We start from the raw sequence: 22,944 nt of genomic DNA, 5'->3' as shown, positions 1-22,944 counted from the left end.
TACTTGGGAATCCAGCGGAATAGAGTCTCGATGAGATTGAAACCCTGCAAAGTGGGCGGTCAACGTTAAGAGCTGGAGCCACCTTTGGGAGCATTCCAATGTATGATCTTTGAAGGTGAAAGCTGGAATCCCTTGTGAAAGAGTTTCAATGAGATTGGTTTACCGGGTTCTTCAGAAATCTATGGAATCTATCTTGGTCATTTGTTGTGCATTGTGATATGTTTGACCACAGTTTGCATGTTAATCATGTACCTCATTAACCGTGAATGAAGAGTATAAGATTGATATTGTAATTTTTTTTATTGTTCTGACCTTGTATAGTAAAGTTTACTTAGTTTGTTCAAAACCCATGGAATCCTGGGACTTTAGCAAGCATCTTGGATCTCAAACTCGATCTACTTTTAAACAAAACAATATTGATCCCTAATAGGATCATACCAAAAGCTTGCGGGTCTGGCAAAAGATCATATAACTGTGCTCAGCATCCAAGTACTAACCAAGGTTTGATGCAAGTTAAACATAACTCCCGTCAATTCTATCTCTTGAAAAATGACCCCTGCTGTTTGTTTGCTTTAGTAAGCAGTATCGCTACTATGTGATTTGTGTAATTGTACTCCCAGATCCCTTTGCTGCTCTACCCTACATAGATATTCTTATTTTTCAAGCAATATCCAACCTCATTATTTACTTAAGCACCTTGTAATAGATCACACTTAACATTGAGAGAGTGCCAATTATATGCCCATTCTTCAATTTTATTAATGTTGTTTGTTGTGCTGCTCCATATTGACTATCCCCTCCTCCCAATTTGGTGTCATCGATAAATTTAGAAATTGTATTTTTGATTCCAAACTCTACATTGTTTATCTAAATTGTGAACTGCTGTGGGCCCAAAGACTGAGTCTTCTAATTCAGTTTTGGATACTGTTGAGGGGGAGGGGAGACTTACCAGGGGTAATCCATGGGGTACAGGTCTCTGGCACAGAGTCTGTCCCTGTTGCTCATAAGGGAAGGGGGGAGATGAGTAGAGCATTAGTCATTGGGGACTCCATAGTTAGGGGGACAGATAGGAGATTCTGTGGGAACGAGAGAGACTCGCGGTTGGTGTGTTGCCTCCCAGATGCCAGGGTCCGTGATGTCTCGGATCGTGTTTTCGGGATACTTAAGGGCCCCAAGTCGTGGTCCACATAGGCACCAAAGACATAGGTAGGAAAAGGGATGGGGATGTAAGGCAGAAATTCAGGGAGTTAGGGTGGAAGCTTAGAGCTAGAACAAACAGAGTTGTTATCTCTGGTTTGTTACCCGTGCCACGTGCTAGCGAGGAGAGGAATAGGGAGAGAGAGCAGTTGAACACGTGGCTACTGGGATGGTGCAGGAGGGAGGGATTCAGATACCTGGATAATTGGGGCTCATTCTGGGGTAGATGGGACCTCTACAAACGGGATGGTCTACACCTGAACCAGAGGGGTACCAATATCCTGGGGGGGGAAATTTGCTAATGCTCTTCGGGAGGGTTTAAACTAATTCAGCAGGGGGATGGGGACCTGAATTGTAGCTCCAGTGTACAGGAGGTTGAGAGTAGCGAGGTCGTGAATAAGGTTTCAAGGTCGCAGGAGTGTACCGGCAGGCAGGAAGGAAGGTGGTTTGAAGTGTGTCTACTTCAACGCCAGGAGCATCCGAAATAAGGTGGGTGAACTTGCAGCATGGGTTGGTACCTGGGACTTCAATGTTGTGACCATTTCGGAGACATGGATAGAGCAGGGTCAGGAATGGTTGTTGCAGGTTCCGGGGTTGAGATGTTTCAGTAAGATCAGGGAAGGTGGTAAAAGAGGGGGAGGTGTGGCATTGTTAGTCAAGGACACTATTACGGTGGCAGAAAGGACGTTTGATGAGGTAGTATGGGCTGAGGTTAGAAACAGGAAAGGAGAGGTCACCCTGTTGGGAGTTTTCTATAGGCCTCCGAAAAGTTCCAGAGATGTAGAGGAAAGGATTGCAAAGATGATTCTGGATAGGAGCGAAAGTAACAGGGTAGTTGTTATGGGGGACTTCAACTTTACAAATATTGACTGGAAATGCTATAGTTCGAGTACTTTAGATCATAGATCCCTACAGTGCAGAAAGAGGCCATTCAGCCCATCGAGTCTGCACCGACCACAATCCCACCCAGGCCCTACCCCCATATCCCTACATATTTTATCCGCTAATCCCTCTAACCTACGCATCTCAGAACACTAAGGGGCAATTTTAGCATAGCCAATCAACCTAACCCGCACATCTTTGGACTGTGGGAGGAAACTGGAGCACCTGGAGGAAACCCACGCAGACACTAGGAGAATGTGCAAACTCCACACAGACAGTGACCCGAGCCAAGAATCTAACCCAGGTCCCTGGAGCTGTGAAGCAACAGTGTTAACCACTGTGCTACCATGCCGCCCAATCCAAACAGATGGGTCAGTTTTTGTCCAATATGTGCAGGAGGGATTCCTGACACAGTATGTAGATAGGCCAACAAGAGACGAGGCCACATTGTATTTGGTACTGCGTAATGAACCAGGCCAGGTGTTCGATTTGGAGGTAGGTGAGCACTTTGGTGACAGTGACCACAATTCGGTTACATTTACTTTAGCGATGGAAAAGGATAGGTATATACTGCAGGGCAAGAGTTATAGCTGGGGGAAAGGAAATTATGATGCGATTAGGCGAGATTTAGGATGCATAGGATGTGGAAGGAAACTGCAGGGGATGGGCACAATTGAAATGTGGAGCTTGTTCAAGGAACAGCTACTGCGTGTCCTTGATAAGTATGTACCTGTCAGGCAGGGAGGAAGTGGTCAAGCGAGGGAACCGTGGTTTACGAAAGAAGTTGAATCTCTTGTGAAGAGGAAGAAGGAGACTTGTGTAAAGATGAGATGTGAAGGCTCAGTTAGGGCGCTTGAGAGTTACAAGTTAGCCAGGAAGGACCTAAAGAGAGAGCTAAGACGAGCCAGGAGGGGACATGAGAAGTCTTTGGCAGGTAGGATCAAGGAAAACCCTAAAGCTTTCTATAGGTATGTCGGGAATAAAAGAATGACGAGGGTAAGATTGGGGCCAGTCAAGGACCGTAGTGGGAAGTTGTGCGTGGCGTCTGAAGAGATGGGAGAGGCGCTAAATGAATATTTTTCGTCAGTATTCACATGGGAAAAAGCCAATGTTGAGGAGAATACTGAGATACAGGCTATTAGACTAGACTGGATTGAGGTTCATAAGGAGGAGATGTTAGTAATTCTGGAAAGTGTGAAAATAGATAAGTCCCCTGGGCCGGATGGGATTTATCCTAGGATTCTCTGGGAGGCTGGGGAGGAGATTGCAGACTCTTTGGCTTTGATCTTTGTCGTCATTGTCTACAGGAATAGTGCCAGAAGACTGGAGGATAGCAAATGTTGTCCCCTTGTTCAAGAAGGGGAATAGAGACAACCCTGGTAATTATAGACCAGTAAGAAGTTTAACAACAGGTTAAAGTCCAACAGGTTTATTTGGTAGCAAAAGCCACACAAGCTTTCGGAGCTCTAAGCCCCTTCTTCAGGTGAGTGGGAATTCTGTTCACAAACAGAGCTTATAAAGACACAGACTCAATTTACATGAATAATGGTTGGAATGCGAATACTTACAACTAATCAAGTCTTTAAGAAACAAAACAATGGGAGTGGAGAGAGCATCAAGACAGGCTAAAAAGATGTGTATTGTCTCCAGACAAGACAGCCAGTGAAACTCTGCAGGTCCACGCAACTGTGGGAGTTACAAATAGTGTGACATGAACCCAATATCCCGGTTGAGGCCGTCCTCGTGTGTGCGGAACTTGGCTATCAGTTTCTGCTCAGCGACTCTGCGCTGTCGTGTGTCGCAAAGGCCGCCTTGGAGAACGCTTACCCGAATATCAGAGGCCGAATGCCCGTGACCGCTGAAGTGCTCCCCAACAGGAAGAGAACAGTCTTGCCTGGTGATTGTCGAGCGGTGTTCATTCATCCGTTGTCGCAGCGTCTGCATAGTTTCCCCAATGTACCATGCCTCGGGACATCCTTCCTTGCAGCGTATCAGGTAGACAAATGCAGTCGCTGCGACAACGGATGAATGAACACCGCTCGACAATCACCAGGCAAGACTGTTCTCTTCCTGTTGGGGAGCACTTCAGCAGTCACGGGCATTCGGCCTCTGATATTCGGGTAAGCGTTCTCCAAGGCGGCCTTCGCGACACACGACAGCGCAGAGTCGCTGAGCAGAAACTGATAGCCAAGTTCCGCACACACGAGGACGGCCTCAACCGGGATATTGGGTTCATGTCACACTATTTGTAACTCCCACAGTTGCGTGGACCTGCAGAGTTTCACTGGCTGTCTTGTCTGGAGACAATACACATCTTTTTAGCCTGTCTTGATGCTCTCTCCACTCCCATTGTTTTGTTTCTTAAAGACTTGATTAGTTGTAAGTATTCGCATTCCAACCATTATTCATGTAAATTGAGTCTGTGCCTTTATAAGCTCTGTTTGTGAACAGAATTCCCACTCACCTGAAGAAGGGGCTTAGAGCTCCGAAAGCTTGTGTGGCTTTTGCTACCAAATAAACCTGTTGGACTTTAACCTGGTGTTGTTAAACTTCTTACTGTGTTTACCCCTGTCCAACGCCGGCATCTCCACATCAATTATAGACCAGTGAGCCTTACTTCTGTTGTGGGCAAAGTTTTGGAAAGGATTATAAGAGATAGGATTTATAATCATCTAGAAAGGAATAATTTGATTAGGGATAGTCAACACGGGTTTGTGAAGGGTAGGTTGTGCCTCACAAACCTTATTGAGTTCTTTGAGAAGGTGACCAAAGAGGTGGATAAGGGTAAAGCAGTTGATGTGGTGTATATGGATTTCAGTAAAGTGTTTGATAAGGTTCCCCACGGTAGGCTTTTGCAGAAAATACGGAGGCATGGGATTGAGGGTGATTTTAGTGGTTTGGATCAGGAATTGGCTAGCTGTAAGAAGACAGAGGGTGGTGGTTGATGGGAAATGTTCATCCTGGAGTTCAGTTATTAGTGGTGTACTGCAAGGATCTGTTTTGGGGCCACTGCTATTTGTCATTTTTATAAATGACCTGGATGAGGGCGTAGAAGGGTGGGTTAATAAATTTGCCGATGACACTAAAGTCGGTGGAGTTGTGGACAGTGCGGAAGGATGTTGCAGGTTAGAGGGACATAGATAAGCTGCAGAGCTGGGCTGAGAGGTGGCAAATAGAGTTTAATGCGGAAAAGTGTGAGGTGATTCACTTTAGAAGGAGTAACAGGAATACAGAGTACTGGGCTAATGGTAAGATACTTGGTAGTGTGGATGAGCAGAGAGATCTCGGTGTCCATGTGCATAGATCCCTGAAAGTTGGCACCCAGGTTGATAGGGTTGTTAAGGCGTACGGTGTGTTAGCTTTTACTGGTAGAAGGATTGAGTTTCGGAGCCATGAGGTTATGTTGCAGCTGTACAAAACTCTGGTGTGGCCGCACTTGGAGTATTGCGTACAGTTCTGGTCGCCGCATTATAGGAAGGATGTGGAAGCATTGGAAAGGGTGCAGAGGATTTACCAGGATGTTGCCTGGTATGGTGGGAAGGTCTTGTGAGGAAAGGCTGAGGGACTGGAGGCTGTTTTCGTTAGAGGGAAGAAGGTTAAGAGGTGACTTAATAGAGGCATACAAGATGATCAGAGGATTAGATAAGGTGGACAGTGTGAGCCTTTTTCTTCGGATGGTGACGGCTAGCACGAGGGGACATAGCTTTAAATTGAGGGGTGATAGATATAGGACAGATGTCAGAGGTAGGTTCTTTACTCAGAGTAGTAAGGGCGTGGAATGCCCTGCCGGCAACAGTAGTGGACTCGCCAACATTAAGGGCATTTAAATGGTCATTGGATAAACATATGGATGATATTGGAATAGTGTAGGTTAGATGGGCTTTAGATTGGTTTCACTGGTCGGCGCAACATCGAGGGCCGAAGGGCCTGTACTGCGCTGTAATGTTCTATGTTCTGCTTTCCACCTTCTGGTACTATGAAAAGCTGCCCTTTTCGGTCTTGCAGCTATTTAGCTATCCATTCTTCTTGTCTGCTGCCTCTTTGTGAATACTCACTGCTATTTGAAATTTAATGTGAAAAGCACGAGTGTTTCGGGAGAAACTGTTCCCACTCCTGATAGGATTGAGAACAAGAGGGCACAGATTTAAAGTAATGGCAAAAGAGGCAAAGGTAACATGAAGGAAACATTTTTCATGCAGTAAGTGGTTAAAATTTGGAATGCACTGCCTGAGTCCACTTAAGGTAGGTTCAATTGAGGCATTCAAGAGGGAATTGGATTGTTATCTGAAAAAGGTGGTGGTGCAGGGCTTAGGTGGGGGAATGGCACTAGGTGAATTGCTTGTTTGGCAAGCTGGTGCAGATACAATGGGCTGAATAGTCTCTTGCGCTATAACAATTCTGTGAATGATTGACCAAGGATGTACTAAATCTCATTTAAGCTCTTAATATAGAAAGGTTCTGTTTAAATGACTTGTAAACTTGCAAACAAACTATAATTTGTTTTCTTACAGTTAGCACAGAGATATGTCTATATAATTTATTGAAAATGCTATCTTTGTTTTTCAGCCTCCATTGGTATGCGATGGATGATCGGAGTGACAGAAATAGAAAAAGGCTCCAGCTATGGCGACAATGGCATCAACCAAAAAAAATAATTTCCATGGCGACTGCTATTACCTTAATGGGAGCAAATGTGCAGTTTTGAAGAGGAGTTGTGGCAAATTCTGGGGTCAATGGGATGATGAATCTAAATAGCTGTTTTCTTAGTGTACAGATCACTGTGTAGAGTGGCATCTTAATCTGCGCAAAAGGATAAAGTGAATTGGTGTCCTTTTGTGATATATGTGGTGTGTGAAGCCATTCACACAGTAATAAGAAATGGTGAAATTGGATATTGTCAATGCCATGCCAATAGGGTCACTTACAGATCTGACATATTGCGGCTTTTAATATTATATGACATTTCAATCTAAATGGAAATTACTTTTTTAAAAGAAAACCTGGTGTAACAGAAGAATTCAGCCTTTTTCTAATAAGATAAAATTGTGCTTCTAACTTATTCAAATACATTTGTACTTTACTGAATCTGAGTCATTCTGAAGCGCTACATGAATCAAGATTGTATTTTTCGTCACTTAAGTGTTGAAACATTTGGTATGTGGTCCCATCCCTGATATAGGGTGTGGTGCATTGATCTGCAAAGTAGGTGGATCTGGTGTTGTAGATTGATGCTGTAGCACAGGGTCAAAGTTAACAAATTTGTATCTGAGTTCTCCAAGACCCCAGGGGTCATCTTGTACTCTGCCCTGAAAACGAATGGAGGTGTGACACTTCCCCATGGGCTGGGAAGACCGTCAGGCCTTGCACCCCAAGCTGCTCTGCAGCATCTCCCAGTGTGTCATTTTGATGCTATTAGATCGGGAGTGGGTTATTTTCTGGCCATCTTAGCAGAGAATGGTGTGACTCAAAAGGAGTCCCATATAAAATATATATGGGCATGAGGAACTGTAAAATAACTGGTGAATCCATTGTAAAGGATCTCATTTACCCACAGTATGCAATTTGCAGATGATTTTTAATAGATGAATTGTTTAATTAATGAATTTTGAGAGAACATAATTACTTATCAAGTGGGGAAAAGTGTTATTTTCATTTGTGCTTTGGTCTCCTCACGTGGTGTAAAACAAATTTCTGTGAAAGGATCTGTGGACTGCTCCTAAATATCTCTCATCTGTTTTTGTAGTGTTGAGAATCAGTGATGCCCTGTAACTTAACAGTATAAAGTTATTGTGACCTGTACAATAACTCATCTCAGGACTTCTTGTCAACTTACCAAGATATTGTCATAGTGTCCATCAGATCCTGAGAATGTACTTGAAATATAACACAGAATGGATTGGGAGAGTTGAATGAAATTGTTGTGATTTCTTGGAAATGTTACTACAAAATAATACATGTAATTTTCTTCATCTTTGAGTTTTGTGGAACTTTATTTCTGAGGTGTTGACAGAATAATATCCACATTAATTGAACAATAATGACAACATTGTCTAATTCTTTGCTACTCTTCTGGTGAAAAAGAAACTGGATTTCCTTATTTTTCTCTCATCTCGCGCCTTGGCAGTCTGCCCTTCCATTGTCCAGGAAATATAGCTTCAGATGTCTCCACTAACTTTTTCAGATTTTCAGAGATTGGTTGGCAGCAGAATGGGAATACATCCCTTATCAGTGATTCATTCATCCTTGGCATGTAGGTATATGAACTGAGAAATGAGCATTCTAATTTCAGCTGCATTTGTAGGTGTCAATGATGTTAGTTTATTTGTTTAAATTCCTCCCCTGTCCAACAAATATTGCCATAGGCTAAACTAGGTGTGTGCAAACAATCTGCGGTAGATTTGAGATCCAGTTTCTATTCGTCACCCTCCTAGACTGCTCGGGATCAGTTTATTGGTGTTCATTTTTCAATGGATGCAACTACTATGTCAGTCAAATTGGCAAAAATTAATCTTTGCTGCTTTAAGCATAACATTTAAGATTTAATGATTGCAAAGTGTACAATATAATGTGCTTAAATTGTCCCCTAGCTGGCATGATTTTTGCTTTTATTTTGTCTTTATTCGGTGTGCATATTATTGCATTTTACCTGCTGGGAATCAATGAAAAGAACTGCTGTGCAAGATGGTAGACTTTAATTGTGACACCCTCATCATTTTAAGATGTTTTTCACTGCAATGATGCAACTGGTAGTCTCCAGAGTTGACATTTACATTCATGTTTTTGAGGGATTGACTGTTCCTGCCTTTTTAGGCCAAATCTAACAGACAGACCGGAGTGAAATCGAAAAAGTATGAAGTTGCAGGCTGACTTTCTAATGTTGGTGGCAGTTATTTTCTTTGTCTGATCTTTTAAATAATTGAAGTACGATCCAACAAAATGAACACAGTAAAGTCAAAAAATGGCAGCTTCAGCATAATCAGCGCACAATGTCCTAATCGTCCTTGGCACTGATGAATGCATTTGATATTCCACATTTTAGAAATGATTTTTTGACAATATTGGAACTAAGTTCATTCCCTGATTCTATAACCCATTAATACAATGTTGCTAATGAGGGTTCTTGCACATTTCGTTAATGTTTTTAACCTTCTAAACATTTCCTGAATTATATTCTGGTTCTGAAAGTTTTGGGCTATCATCCCTGAAAAATTATAGTCAACTTTTATGAGGTGTATATATTATATCTTTAAAACGTTACAAACTATTAAATCATAAATTATGGCCAATTAAATGAGATTGACCTCTATGTATGTATGGTATTTGTAACCCATTAGGTTCTCAAACCTTTTGTTTGGGCTAAGTTCTGTTTTCTTCCCCACTGGAAAAATGAGTTAGTCTTTGACCAAATGAAGCAATACCTCAGAAAAGTGAGTATTAAGTTGACCAAACTGGATATATTTTAAGTAGTCACATTAATCAGTGTGTAAAATTAGTTTTATCTGACAAATATTTTGTAAACGTTATCCTTCTCGCAACATTTCTGTAATACTTTGTGCCCTTCAGAACACATTTGGAGAAGTACAATTTGAATATTCTCATTTTTCCATGTATTTTCTGGTCATCAGACATGTTGAAATCACTTTGCAGATATACTGATAGTTGCAAAATTCCATACAGTTAGAGTGCAGCTTAGATGACATTAGTTAACATTTATCAGGGATTAATGTTTCTCTGCAATTGTGGTTTTTGAAGTTAAATCATGTAAAATGTGAATGATTGAGGGAATTTGGAATTATGACTGGTCACAACTGGAATCTTTTAAAATGTGGATTCAGTGTGCAGTTGGCTTTCAAATATTTGTCAGCATAAATCAGCTGAGAACTATCATCTTGAAAAACCATTAGATGTTAGTGTTTTGCTTTAAATGGTGCCATATGCCATTTAATAGCAATAGTTTGTAATCTTGCTAATTGCAGAGAATATCAGTAATTTCCTGTTGGTGGTTAGGTTTTTGCATATTTCTCCCTGCTGTTTTCCACAGGGAAGATCATAACAAGGATTCTTCTCAATCGCTTCCTTCCTGTGGTCAAAGGGTTCCTTCCAGCGTCGCACTGTAGTTTTTGCCCACGAGAGAGGCAATACAGACATGATCTTCACTGCATGATGAAGTCAAGAAAAATGCAACAAACTGCACCAATCACTGGACATACCCTTTTTCGACCTCAAGCTTTTGACGTAGCCTCAAATTTGGCTGTCATCAGACATTTGTCACCATTCTCTATCTACTCCACAATTACAAGCAAGCAATTATCCTCATCAACAGAACCATCACACACACTATTTCGATGAAGACTGGGTCAAACAAGGCTGTGTCAGGAGACTTGGATAACCTACAACAGATAAGCCAAAGCACTTTAGAAGTACCGCCAGCAGTGCCTTTGCAAGATCCTCTAAATCTGGTGGCAAGAAAGGCAATCCAACAATGGCATCCCCTCCCAAATGCCCAGCATCCGAGTGCTAATTGCTAAAAATCAACTCCGCTGGGTGGAACATGTCTGACAACAGACTACCAAAGCAACTATTCTCAGTTGTGCAGGAGTCTCCAGGAGGACAGTGGAAAAGCTAGTGCTGATTTTTATGATGTGTGCATTGTACTTGGCCAAATAAACCTTCAAAAGAAAAACCAGTCACAAATAAAAAAAATCATGGAAATTTCACTATTCTATAGCTGCTGTATATCCTGATTGAATGAAAACAATGCTCATCATTGAGATACAAGGTGATTATTAAAATCCTATTATCAACAGTGAGGTTAAAATTAAACAAGAGCACAATATTCCTCATTAAGTTTGTGTTGGTGCTTTGCTTGTTTTTGTAAAATATCTGGAATTGTATTCTAAGTGAAATCCTGCTCAAGACTAGCCAGAGGTTTGTTTTTGCTGACCCATTCAGCAGAAACAAAAAAGCCCAGGTAGTGAATTGTTAGCTTAGTTTCTAATTGTCTTTGATCTTTGCAGTGACATTAAAGGTGATGCAAAGATGTCAATTCTGTCGGTTTCTGAAACTGCCTGCATACTTCACAAATGTATCATCCATTTATAATATTCCTGTAACTAAGCTGCAGTGATCAGTTTTTGAAAAGATGTTGAACTCAGAATGTGCTTTTATTACTGAAATCAATATATTGAAAGTATGTATTCATCTGCAGCTTTCTGGGGGTTATTTGTGCCTCAAATTTTGAACAAATGTCAGCAGCAAGTGCACTTGCATTCAGCTACAAGGTTTACTATGGATTCTTAATCATCAGAAATCAATGTGCACCTGTGCCATCCAGTGTACTGAAATGGTAATACAACAACATTTAGCTTGTGGCAAACCTTTCTCCTAATGTGTTTATGTTCAATGGGAAAGTTTAGATCTGAAGTTCAATTCATTTAATAATTGTGAATTGATAGGTTTCAGGAACTATGATAACTGAATAATCTCCAATTTGAATTAATGTAATCATCTCATAGTTGATGGTTTTAGTGAATTGTGGAAAACAGTGCTGTGCTAATCAATTAACTCCATGATTTAAACTTGCCTGGAGGCATTAAAACAGATTTGTTCAGAAGCATTTTTTGTGCAGGATGCCTCCACTCACTTGCATCCAACTGAAGGTATGGAGTGTATTGTGTGATGCACAATGGAACATTTCAGGATGGCTGAAGGACTAATGGAGAGGGTGCATAAGATCCACAGTGTGGCAGTGGAAGCCCTGGTGGAAGAGGTCCAGAGAGAAAGATGTACTATACCCACAGGAGGAAGGTATCCAGCTCCCTGTCCTATTCCTCTCTTGTGCAGGAGCTACTCAACCTGGTCCCATGTCCTCCTTCAGACCAACTGAAAACCTTAGCAATATGCATTAATCACTCCTATAAGTTCTCCAATAAGGAGATTAAGAACTGATCTGAAGTCATATTGCACTCAGAACATTTCCTCACTTCCCAGATGCTGCCAGACCTGCTGAGTTTTTTTTTGAATACTCTTTATTCAGATCTTCAGCATCCACAGTACTGTGTTTTTGAAAGTCTCCTTTGGTTTCTCTAAGGTGCACTTCAAGCGCAGCTGAAATCCAGCAGCAAGTGAACAGTGAAAGCTGGGCATAGATTTAAGTTGTGCTCAATTCTCTGCAAGACTTGGGTGCTCTTGTTCAGCTGGTTCTTGTTAGAGTTAAGTGCAACAATCATCAAAATGACTTGCAGCCTCTTTAATGAGTGCTTGAGGACAATTTAATTGTCAATCAAACCTTAACCATCCTGATGTTGCTCCTAGCTCTGGCTTCAACGTTGATCTCCCATGCTAGGGATGAGTCAATGTAGCCAATGAAGTTGAAAGAAGTGAGTGGCTCACCTGATGAAGGGGCAAACTCCAAAAGCTAGTGGCTTGTGCTACCAAATAAACCTGTTGGACTTTAACCTGGTGTTATGAGACTTCTTACTGTGTTTACCCCAGTCCAACGCCAGCATCTCCACATCGTCTCTTGTGGGAACCATGATTTGGAATTTGATTTTTTTTTGGATGGAATAAAAATTTGAAAATTAAACACCTTTACTAAAAGCTAATGTTGCAGTTTATGCATATAATTGGCATATGAAATCTTTATGAATTGCTCAATTTTGAAGATATTTGTTTAATGCTGTTCACACTGTTTCCAGCCAATAAAATACTTTGTGGTCACTGTTATAGCAGGCAGATTTGTGCTCCGTAAACTCAAATAGCAATGTGTTAATGACCAGATAATTTGTTTTTTGTGATGTTGATTGGAAGATTATTGATCAGGACAGGGGAAGAGCTTTCTTGTATAAATAGCGCAATAGAATTTTCTTGTATCAGCAGCTGGGCTTTGATTTAATTGTCTTATCCAAAAAATGGCACCTCTTTCAGTTCAGTACTGCAGCAAATTTATGTAATTGCCACTCCTCCTACATGTGACTATTTGCATTTGAGAATACTTTACACATTCTATCAACATCTAGAATGATTCCTGCTCCAGTTTAGATAATTTCATTCATCAAACAAAAATGGAACATTCTGGAAATACTGAAGGCAGGCACCATCTGTGGTGAGGGGAACAGTTTTGGTCAGAACTGATTTTTCATGTACTTGGTTGGCCATCTGGGGGTGCCTTGGAATTAACTTGCAGTACCCAGGAGTGCCATTTGCCTTCTGAGGATCCCTATATCCTACAAGACAGTACAAAATACTAGCTGCTGCCCAATTACATATATCTAATGTCCCATGGCATTTCATAATTACTCTTATCCACGTAGGAAGGAAATCACAAAAGTTGAATTTTGTAAGTTAATTTGGGGTCAGATGGCTGTTCTGTCATTTAAAGCAGTTTGAGGAAGAATGTAGGTTTGGAGAAGACATGGTAGATCAAGGGAACTTGTAGAATAGGATAAACATTTTGGAAGTTATTGCTGAGGGCAGGATGGTGAGCCAATGGGGTTGGTGAGGACTTTATTCAGTAGGACAGGGTGGTGGAGGTTTGAGTTAGAGTTTGTATAAGGTGTTACTCAAAAAGCTAATGAGGTGAATTATCACTGCTGGAAATGACCATTGTACATGAAATTTTCAGTGTTTGGGTATGGAGCGAGGGAAGGCGATGAGCAATATTTTGGGGAAAGAGTAGGCAATGGTGTCTCACTACCTTCAACTCTGCTCTTATCCCTTTTCTAGATGCATTCCCATCCTCAATGTTCCTGAGCTGAGTGTCTAGAATCATATAGAATAGTTTTACCATTTTATATTTTGGTAGTTAAGTGATCTATATAGAATGAATAGTGGTTGTCACTGCTGCCTCACAGCACCAGGGACCTGGGTTCGAGTCCAGCCTTGGGTCACTGACTGTGTGGAGTTTGCACTTTCTTCCTGTGTCTGTGTGGGTTTCCTCCCACAGTCCAAAGATGTGCAGGTTAGGTGGATTAGCCATGGTAAATGCATGGGGATAGGGTGGGGCTTCTAAAAGCAACAGAGTAAAAACCCTATACTAGTAAAACAAACAGGAGATATAATCAATGATTTAATTTTGATACAGTTGGTGTTTCCAGCACCATACTTCATGGATTTAAGTTATTTATTCACACCCAACCACCTAGTGCTAAGCCTATGTCAATCACCTGATACATGCTCTAGAAGGATGCAATGAAAAACAGCAGAGTTCATGTGTTGTTAGGGCTAGTGAAGGAAGCAGCTTTTTCCAATATGGAATTAAAGTTCACATAAATCTTGGATTAAACCCAGATTGAAGCAGGGTTCCTTCAAAGTTTAGAATGTTCAGCAAGTTATGTAGCCAGGCCCCTGATTGCTGATACAAATGCAGGCCCAATTTCTTACAGGTGAATTCTGAGCTGTTCAAAACCGGTTGGAGAAGAATGCAGTTTAGACCCTGCCCACTATAATCTAATTTGGAACTTTCCAGAAAGTTTCCAAGGCTATTAAGTTGCAAAAGTCAGATCTCAGCTGTCACCTCAGTTGGATCCTTTAGGCTCCATTTTAGAAGAAACTAAAAAAAATGTAATACTTTCATGTCTGCACTGAATGTTACAATAAAAAATATTGACAAGTCAAAATACAGCAGTCTGAGAAGATTGAACCTTTAACATAGGTAAATGGTATGGAAAAGAGGAATTCATAAACTTCTGACCAAACCATCCCTAGAAAATGAAATGTACCCGATTCAAATTTATTAAAGGCACGTTTGGTATGGATGGCAGGTGTAGGGTCAGCTTTAAGGAATCGCTGAAATTCAAGATCACACCGCCATTCATTTGAAGAAAAAGTATTTGGAGCAAGCTTGTATTCAGGCACTGATGAAAAGACCATTTCTGACCTCTGAAATGCTTAAAAACTTCTAAGGACTTGCTTTATCTTGGCATTTGAAAACTTTAACTCACCCCTTCTAGATCTCCTGGCTCCGCATTCTGGGAATTGAACCAAGCAATCCTATGGAGTTCCATCTACTGCAGTGAGGAATTTTAAATATGTCTTCAGCTTCCAAGCCTTCCTTTGGAAATTTTCCCCAGTGATTTTTTGCTCCATGTCTGCTTCTAAGTTTTCTATGCATCAGAATGTTTCAAATTTTTCTCCTGTCTTGCAGGATGTTTTTCCTCTGCATTTTTGAATGTTTTGAGGATTTTCCTTTCACCACCACCATGTTGTAGGGTGTCAGATACTGAATGCTAGGTCTAAATGAAGTCTCCTTAATTTCAAATCGTTTTAACTGTATCTATTAACTACAAAAACTATGTACATAGAATCAAAAAATCCCTACAGTGCAGAAAGAGTCCCTTTGGCCCATTAAGCCAGCACTGACAATAATCCCAGTAAGAAGTTTAACAACACCAGGTTAAAGTCCAACAGGTTTATTTGGTAGCAAAAGCCACACAAGCTTTCGAGGCTCTGAGCCCCTTCTTCAGGTGAGTGGGAATTCTGTTCACAAACAGAACTTATAAGACACAGACTCAATTTACATGAATAATGGTTGGAATGCGAATACTTACAACTAATCCAGTCTTTAAGAAACAAAACAATGGGAGTGGAGAGAGCATCAAGACAGGCTAAAAAGATGTGTATTGTCTCCAGACAAGACAGCCAGTGAAACTCTGCAGGTCCACGCAACTGTGGGAGTTACAAATAGTGTGACATAAATTCTGATTCTAGGATCGCATGATAAAGACTCAGGAGGAAAAAAGCAGAAATATTTATGTGAAATAGTGTGACATAAACCCAATATCCCGGTTGAGGCCGTCCTTGTGTGTGCGGAACCTGGCTATCAGTTTCTGCTCCGCGACTCTGCGCTGTCGTGTGTCGCGAAGGCCGCCTTGGAGAACGCTTACCCGAATATCAGAGGCCGAATGCCCGTGACCGCTGAAGTGCTCCCCAACAGGAAGAGAACAGTCTTGCCTGGTGATTGTCGAGCGGTGTTCATTCATCCGTTGTCGCAGCGTCTGCATGGTCTCCCCAATGTACCATGCCTCGGGACATCCTTTCTTGCAGCGTACATTGGGGAGACCATGCAGACGCTGCGACAACGGATGAATGAACACCGCTCGACAATCACCAGGCAAGACTGTTCTCTTCCTGTTGGGGAGCACTTCAGCGGTCACGGGCATTCGGCCTCTGATATTCGGGTAAGCGTTCTCCAAGGCGGCCTTCGCGACACACGACAGCGCAGAGTCGCGGAGCAGAAACTGATAGCCAGGTTCCGCACACACAAGGACGGCCTCAACCGGGATATTGGGTTTATGTCACACTATTTCACATAAATATTTCTGCTTTTTTCCTCCTGAGTCTTTATCATGCGATCCTAGAATCAGAATTTATGTCACACTATTTGTAACTCCCACAGTTGCGTGGACCTGCAGAGTTTCACTGGCTGTCTTGTCTGGAGACAATACACATCTTTTTAGCCTGTCTTGATGCTCTCTCCACTCCCATTGTTTTGTTTCTTAAAGACTGGATTAGTTGTAAGTATTCGCATTCCAACCATTATTCATGTAAATTGAGTCTGTGTCTTATAAGTTCTGTTTGTGAACAGAATTCCCACTCACCTGAAGAAGGGGCTCAGAGCCTCGAAAGCTTGTGTGGCTTTTGCTACCAAATAAACCTGTTGGACTTTAACCTGGTGTTGTTAAACTTCTTACTGTGTTTACCCCAGTCCAACGCCGGCATCTCCACATCAATAATCCCATCCAGGCCATATCCCTGTAACCTCACATAATTTAGCATAGCCAATTAACCTAACTGCACATCTTTGGACTGTGGGAGGAAACCAGAGCACCTGGAGGAAACCCACGGAGGGAGATTGTGTGAACTCCACACAGTTAGCCAAGGCTGGAATTGAACCCAGGTCCCTGGAGCTGAGGCAGTAGTGTTAATCACTATGCCATCATGTTGCCCATAGTTACACTAACCGATTCAAGCTCTTGAGCTGGCTTATGCACAGTTATGTCCAACTAGGATGTGCCTTAATTGTGGGTCACGTTTTATCATCACTGTAGGCGATACAGACTACATTTCCATGTTAACCCTTTGTGCTAGATCCTTGCACTAACCTGACCCCATTTTTTCCTTGAACACTTGATTGCTGCTATAGCCATCTACATTTACTCTAAATTTCTCATTTTGTTTCTCCTGCCTTTCATTGTATCGCAGATTTTTATCACTTTAACCCCTCCTCCTTTTCCTTGCCTAAACCTTTGCATTTGTAACTATTCCCCCATATGTCCTGTATAACCAGCTAAGGGCAATATTCAGTACAAACCACGCCATTTCTGGCTGCTAATCAACGTCTAGTGCTTGCAACAAAATGGAGATCATTGTTTTCCATCATTGTTGACCCTTGCTTTTATATTGGTTGATTGGTGAGCTATCGGGTCATTTGATTTTGTGGATCACATGCTAGCAACTATCAACACTGGTGTGAGGAGAAAACTGGCTTTAAGACAAGTAACTAGCCACAATTTAGATTGTAACATTTCTACAAACCAGAATTTGGCTCCTTTTGTCTTTTATAGCATTTGGTATTTCTCAGGTCATTTCTTGTTCTGCCAGAGCTAAATGGGCCAAATAACTGTTGAAAAATAGTGGTGGAGTAGATGTTCTGAGGAAATGCCTGGTGTTCAAGGGTTTGTAACTGGGTGATTTGTTTGAGGGAAGTAGATGCATTTACTCCCTCAAGTGCAAGAGTTCATTGTGACAAATATGCTGAAACTATGCATATTTGCCCTCAGGTTCATTTCTGTGATGGGGTAGAGGATGGGCATTTGTATGTTAATTTTACTGCAGTACCATTCATTAATTCTTGGAAAGCTGAATGATCTAGTTACTAATTTTCATTCTTCCCCCCACCTAAGAATTACCCAGCCTTTAATTTTCCCAACTCCTTGGGGTTAGATCAAAGATTACAATACATCAAAATTTTAGAACTTGAGACCTCAAACTATGTTCTTAGTAACAATTAGTGTACTTAACAGATTTTTTGTTCTGGTTTTTTCAAGTAATTGACACATTCTACAACCAAAAAGTGAAGAAGTGTGTAATGCGTCCTCCAGCTTATTTTGGAAATTAATTTCAAAGATGATGGATTGAAATAAAAGTTGAAACTTTGTACTCATATTTCTGGAATCCAATTCATTGATTTTTTTTCAACTGTCCACTTTCCTTTGCATGTAATTTTTTTAATGTAGATTTTCCCATGCAAGGTCTCAAGGGAAGAGTGTAACTAAATGATTTAAATCTATCATGTCATACAACTAAAGTAATTAATTCAGTTGCACTGTAACTGATAGGTGGTGTATGTATCCAATGCACTATTTTTCAATGTAATATATAATGTACATTGTATTTTTATCACATACAAACTTTGTTAAACACTTGTATCAACTGTGATTTGAACCCTACCCTCTGGATTACTAGTCCAGTGACATTACCGCTATGCCACTGTCTCCTCTCCACTCAGCTCCTTCGACAGCACTTTCTAAACTAATTACCTCTATCACCAAGAACAGAGGCAGCAGATGCTTCACCACCTGCAAGTTCCCCACCACACCTGGAACTATATTGCTGTTTTTTCCTTTTGGGTTGAAATTCTGGAACTCACTTCCTAAAAGCATAGTGGGTCTTCCTATAATGCAGGTACTGCAATGGTTTGAGGAAGCACACCACCAACTGCTCAATGGCAATAAATATCAGCTGAGCCAGCAATGCCCACATCCCATGAACAAAAAAAAATTGAAGGAATGCTGCTGTCTTTGCCTATATTACGACAGTTATTGAAGTACAAGCACCAGTGAACTGAAATGTCTTTTATGCACTGTCTTTGTCTCTTCCCTTGACCTTTCCCCGCTCCACACACCCAAAGTTACTTCCACTAATCATTTTGGATTTGAATAAACTATAAAAAATTCCTTTAACTATGTAAATTTCCCCCCTCCCTAGTGCACTGGAATAAGTTTCAATAACTCTGCAAATGTATTTCAGGAGCTCCTGAATATCCACTTGAAGAAACCGGTTTTTAAAAAAAGTTTACGTTCAGGTACTTGTGTAGTTAAAAATGAAATAAAAATAGAAGAGGGAAAAATAAGCAGTAGTGTGCAGTTGTGTTGTATTTTAATTACAGCCTCATTTTAATTTACTGTAATCTCTTTGTGTCTGCTAAAGATCCTCCAGTCACATTACAGGTTTGTTTGTGGAAGAAGCTGGATGAGAAATAAATTACATGTTTATCATCAACCTGGCTTAAACGTTGCAAGCTGAGTGTTGCATCAAGTATGCTGTGGCTATGACATTCTGGTCGAGTTAGCCTCACTTCATTCAGATGGTGATAAAATTGTACAATCATGAACCCAAATGAATCAAAATGTTGAATTAGGTTAAAAAAAATCATAGGTTGAACAGAAAGTTTGGTTTCAAAATTTGGCGAATTTCTTAGTATTATATACTAGCAAAAAATTAACATTGCAGCATTCTCCCACCATCACCCAACTTTGAATACTAACCCGGCCAATTTCCACATGCTAAAATGGATTCGAGCCTACCTACCTGCTGAAATCTGAGATGAAGCGAGTTAAAACAAATAACGTGATTTAGCTCAGTCATCCTAAATAATCATTATTATGTTAACGGATATGTATGCTTGCGACCGTCAAAATTTACCTGGATACTTTCAATCCGAAACGAACAGTGGAAACTCTGCAACAAGGATGTAGACACCAATCAACATGCAATGTAGCAACACTGACATATAGTCACTGCAGTGAAGAACACCACTAGGTGGACGCCGTGTTTGCCCATTTTACTCTCATTTAACGGCAAAGCAAGGATGATAAACGTGACAGCAAAAAAGCATCCACAAAACTATTCATCTCCTTTCTGCCAGGTTTCTTTCTACCTGTGGAACAAAATGGTCAATGAAATACAACTCTTAAAAATAAATCTCACTCCACCAGGCTATATACTACACACTGAAAGGCAGTGTTTTTAAAAAAGTTATTTCCTGAAAAGAAAATTAAGGGTAGTCAGGACAAACATGCAATTTAAAAGTAATGGTTAGAAGTGACACACTTGACCTTCTAGAAGGGCACATCAACCTAAATTTATCAAAATTGAGTTTTGGAACAAAAAGCATTTTGCTCGAGTATTGTATTTGCTACTACAGCTGAAAAAACTAATCAAACACAGCCCCAAATTTCCTGGAGACTTGGGACATTGTGGGGTCCATTTTCTGGTGCATAGGTACCAGGAAATAATGCTGTGACTGATGTCATTCCTTGCATCACATCAAAATTTTCAAAGAATTTTACATTATGCTGTTTATAAGTATTGCTCTGATACCCCATTACAAATCAATGGTGATCATAATCTTACTGAATTAAAGCTACTTTGATCGCCATTGGTAATCTGACAACAAGGTTTGTAATGAGATGAGAACTGCAAAATGCTATATGCAACACCAAAGTAGTTAACTCTTAACTTAGCTTTCTCCCTAAAGTGGCTAGCAGGTCATCCATTTGTATCAAAAAGACAGGCTTTTCCAGCCCTGAAAGAGCAATAGTAATACTTGCTTGTTGGGTTTAGTGCCTTGGGGAGAGTAGATGTTCGTGTAGATTGTGACCAAGTTGGAGTAGAGCTGCTATTGAAAACCCTGAATGGGCACCATCTTCAGGTTCCTCTTTCTAATCAGACTCAAGTCCACAACAGACACTCCATCCTTGACTTCCGAGAGCATCTGAACCCTGGTGGAATTCTTGGCCATCTCCTGACAGTTCTCTGTCAATGATTACAAAGGAGCTCATCCTCAAAAATTGTTAGTACTGAGATTAATTTGCCACCATGCCCAAAATACAAAATCTTCATAGTCACCAAATCCTAATGCCAATACTGGATGAGACAGGACTGCTTTAATTCACAAGGGACTAACTAGTGGGAAGATGTAGTGTAATGAAATCATGGATTGGAGGTTTGCGATTTCTTGATGTGCAGCCCAGGGCTTGCTGAACCAGACGATCTCACCCTTAGGTCTCATTATCCAAGCCAATCTTTTAAGCAGCACTCAGCTTCATTCCAGTTGAATTCGCCATCCAAAATTTTATTTCCAGGATAGAATGATCACTATTGGAATCTTCTTCCTGTAAAAGGAGCACAGTAACTGGAAACAGATCGAACTGACTGAATCATTATGGTTTCTGAAATGTTTAACTTAAGTGTTCAAATAGCCTAATTAAAATGGGATGTATTTGCACAAGTTAAATGGCATTTTGTTTCCAATGAGGTGCACCATCCTTAATGAATATAAATAAATATGGCAAGGGAGGCGTTGACCTAATGGTATTATCGTTAGACTATTAATCCAGAAACTCAGCTAATGTTCTGGGGACTTTTGTTCGAATCCTGTCACAGCAGATAGTAGAATTTGAATTCAATAAAAAAAAATCTGGATTTAAGAATTTACTGATGACCGTGAAACCATTGTCAATTGTCAGAAAAACCTATCTGGTTCACTAATGTCCTTTAGGGAAGGAAATCTGCCGTCCTTAACCGATCTGACCTACATGTGACTCCAGAGCTGCAGCAATGTAGTTGACTCAACTACCCTCCAAGGGCACCGAGGGATGGGCAATAAATGCTGGCCAGCCAGCGACACCCATGTCCAATGAATAAAGGTGCCAGTTTACATATGCAAATTCTCAACTTCAAATCCCTTAAGTCTCAAAAATATACACAATTCACTATTAATGTTAAGTGGAGTGACATTTTCCTTCCACATAAGTTGAACCAACAAAATCATAGAATCCCTACAGTCCAAAAGGCCATTCGGCCCATTGAGTCTGCACCAACTCTGGCAGAACATCTTACCCAGGCCTTAACTTTGCAACCCCCACATATATTTACCCTGTTAATTCCCCTAATCTATGCATCATGGGACAATTTACCATGGCAAATCAACCTAACCTGCACATCTTTGGAAAATGTCCCTGTTGAGGCTGTGCTCATGCTTTTTAATCATAGTGTCCTTCAGTTTTAGAGACTCCACAATAGACCATTCTCACGTCAACACCACAGCTTTCCTAAAATAAAGAATTTATTGGAAAACAATTGTATTTCATCAATCAGTCTACAGTCCTTCCAGAACAAACTTGAATACGCAAACGTTCAAGGGTGTCAGTGCATTCTTATTTCCACAGTATAATAGGTGTGTGTAGCACAACAAACAAGAGATAAAAACATTTTACAAATCAGAATATTTGACAACACAAAACTGTAAAGAACCTATAGAAAATTGAGATATTTACGGATCGGTATTACAGTTCCCAGATGTGATGGGGTGGGGCAGGGGCGGTAGGGACAGAAACCACACCAGTCTGTACAGTAGTAATGGCACTTCCATTTGAGCATGCAGCTTATTTTAAATTGCTGGGCAGTCAATTGCCCAACATGTGCAGTCTCAGCCTATCAGCTTCACAGAAGCAGTGGTACAGCTGTCAGTGCGGTCCTCCGTTGTACAGTGTTCTTGGCACTTGCAGTAGTGATTGCTTCTCGTGTCCGGGAAACCACTAGAGCCCTTGTTCAGGCAGCTTCATTCTTCGTCACAGCAAACCTGGAAAAAACATGCACTTCAGGATGAGTTAGGATTTGAATGATAGCAGCTTGGTCCAAAATAGTTGCACATAATCAAGGACTGGGTGATTGTCATTACACATAGATGTGATCTGAAGGACAATTAAATAATACATTTGTACGTGTCTGACATCCACTTGTTACTCTACACAAGGTCTTATTAGCATCAGCTTTAGACTTAGTCCAATGAGAACAACCTTA

General features: G+C 40.9%; 2 protein-coding genes across 6 annotated transcripts in view; one reads left to right on the top strand and one right to left on the bottom strand.

Moving 5' to 3' along the window:
* The window catches only part of agpat4 (1-acylglycerol-3-phosphate O-acyltransferase 4 (lysophosphatidic acid acyltransferase, delta)), a 105,864-nt gene extending 93,189 nt beyond the window's left edge, over positions 1-12,675 (top strand). For all 3 annotated transcript variants that reach the window (XM_078230126.1, XM_078230128.1, XM_078230127.1), the window contains one exon: positions 6,646-12,675. In XM_078230126.1, coding sequence (XP_078086252.1) covers positions 6,646-6,734 — 89 coding nt within the window. In that variant the 3' untranslated portion in view covers positions 6,735-12,675. The remainder of the gene's footprint in view (positions 1-6,645) is intronic.
* Positions 12,676-22,192: 9,517 nt separating this feature from the next.
* map3k4 (mitogen-activated protein kinase kinase kinase 4) overlaps positions 22,193-22,944 on the bottom strand; it is a 189,350-nt gene continuing 188,598 nt past the window's right edge. For all 3 annotated transcript variants that reach the window (XM_078230123.1, XM_078230124.1, XM_078230125.1), the window contains one exon: positions 22,193-22,723. In XM_078230123.1, coding sequence (XP_078086249.1) covers positions 22,703-22,723 — 21 coding nt within the window. In that variant the 3' untranslated portion in view covers positions 22,193-22,702. The remainder of the gene's footprint in view (positions 22,724-22,944) is intronic.

This window comes from Mustelus asterias, chromosome 15, assembly GCF_964213995.1.
Source record: "Mustelus asterias chromosome 15, sMusAst1.hap1.1, whole genome shotgun sequence".
NCBI lineage: Eukaryota > Metazoa > Chordata > Chondrichthyes > Carcharhiniformes > Triakidae > Mustelus > Mustelus asterias.
This window is presented reverse-complemented; position numbering and strand designations above follow the sequence as displayed.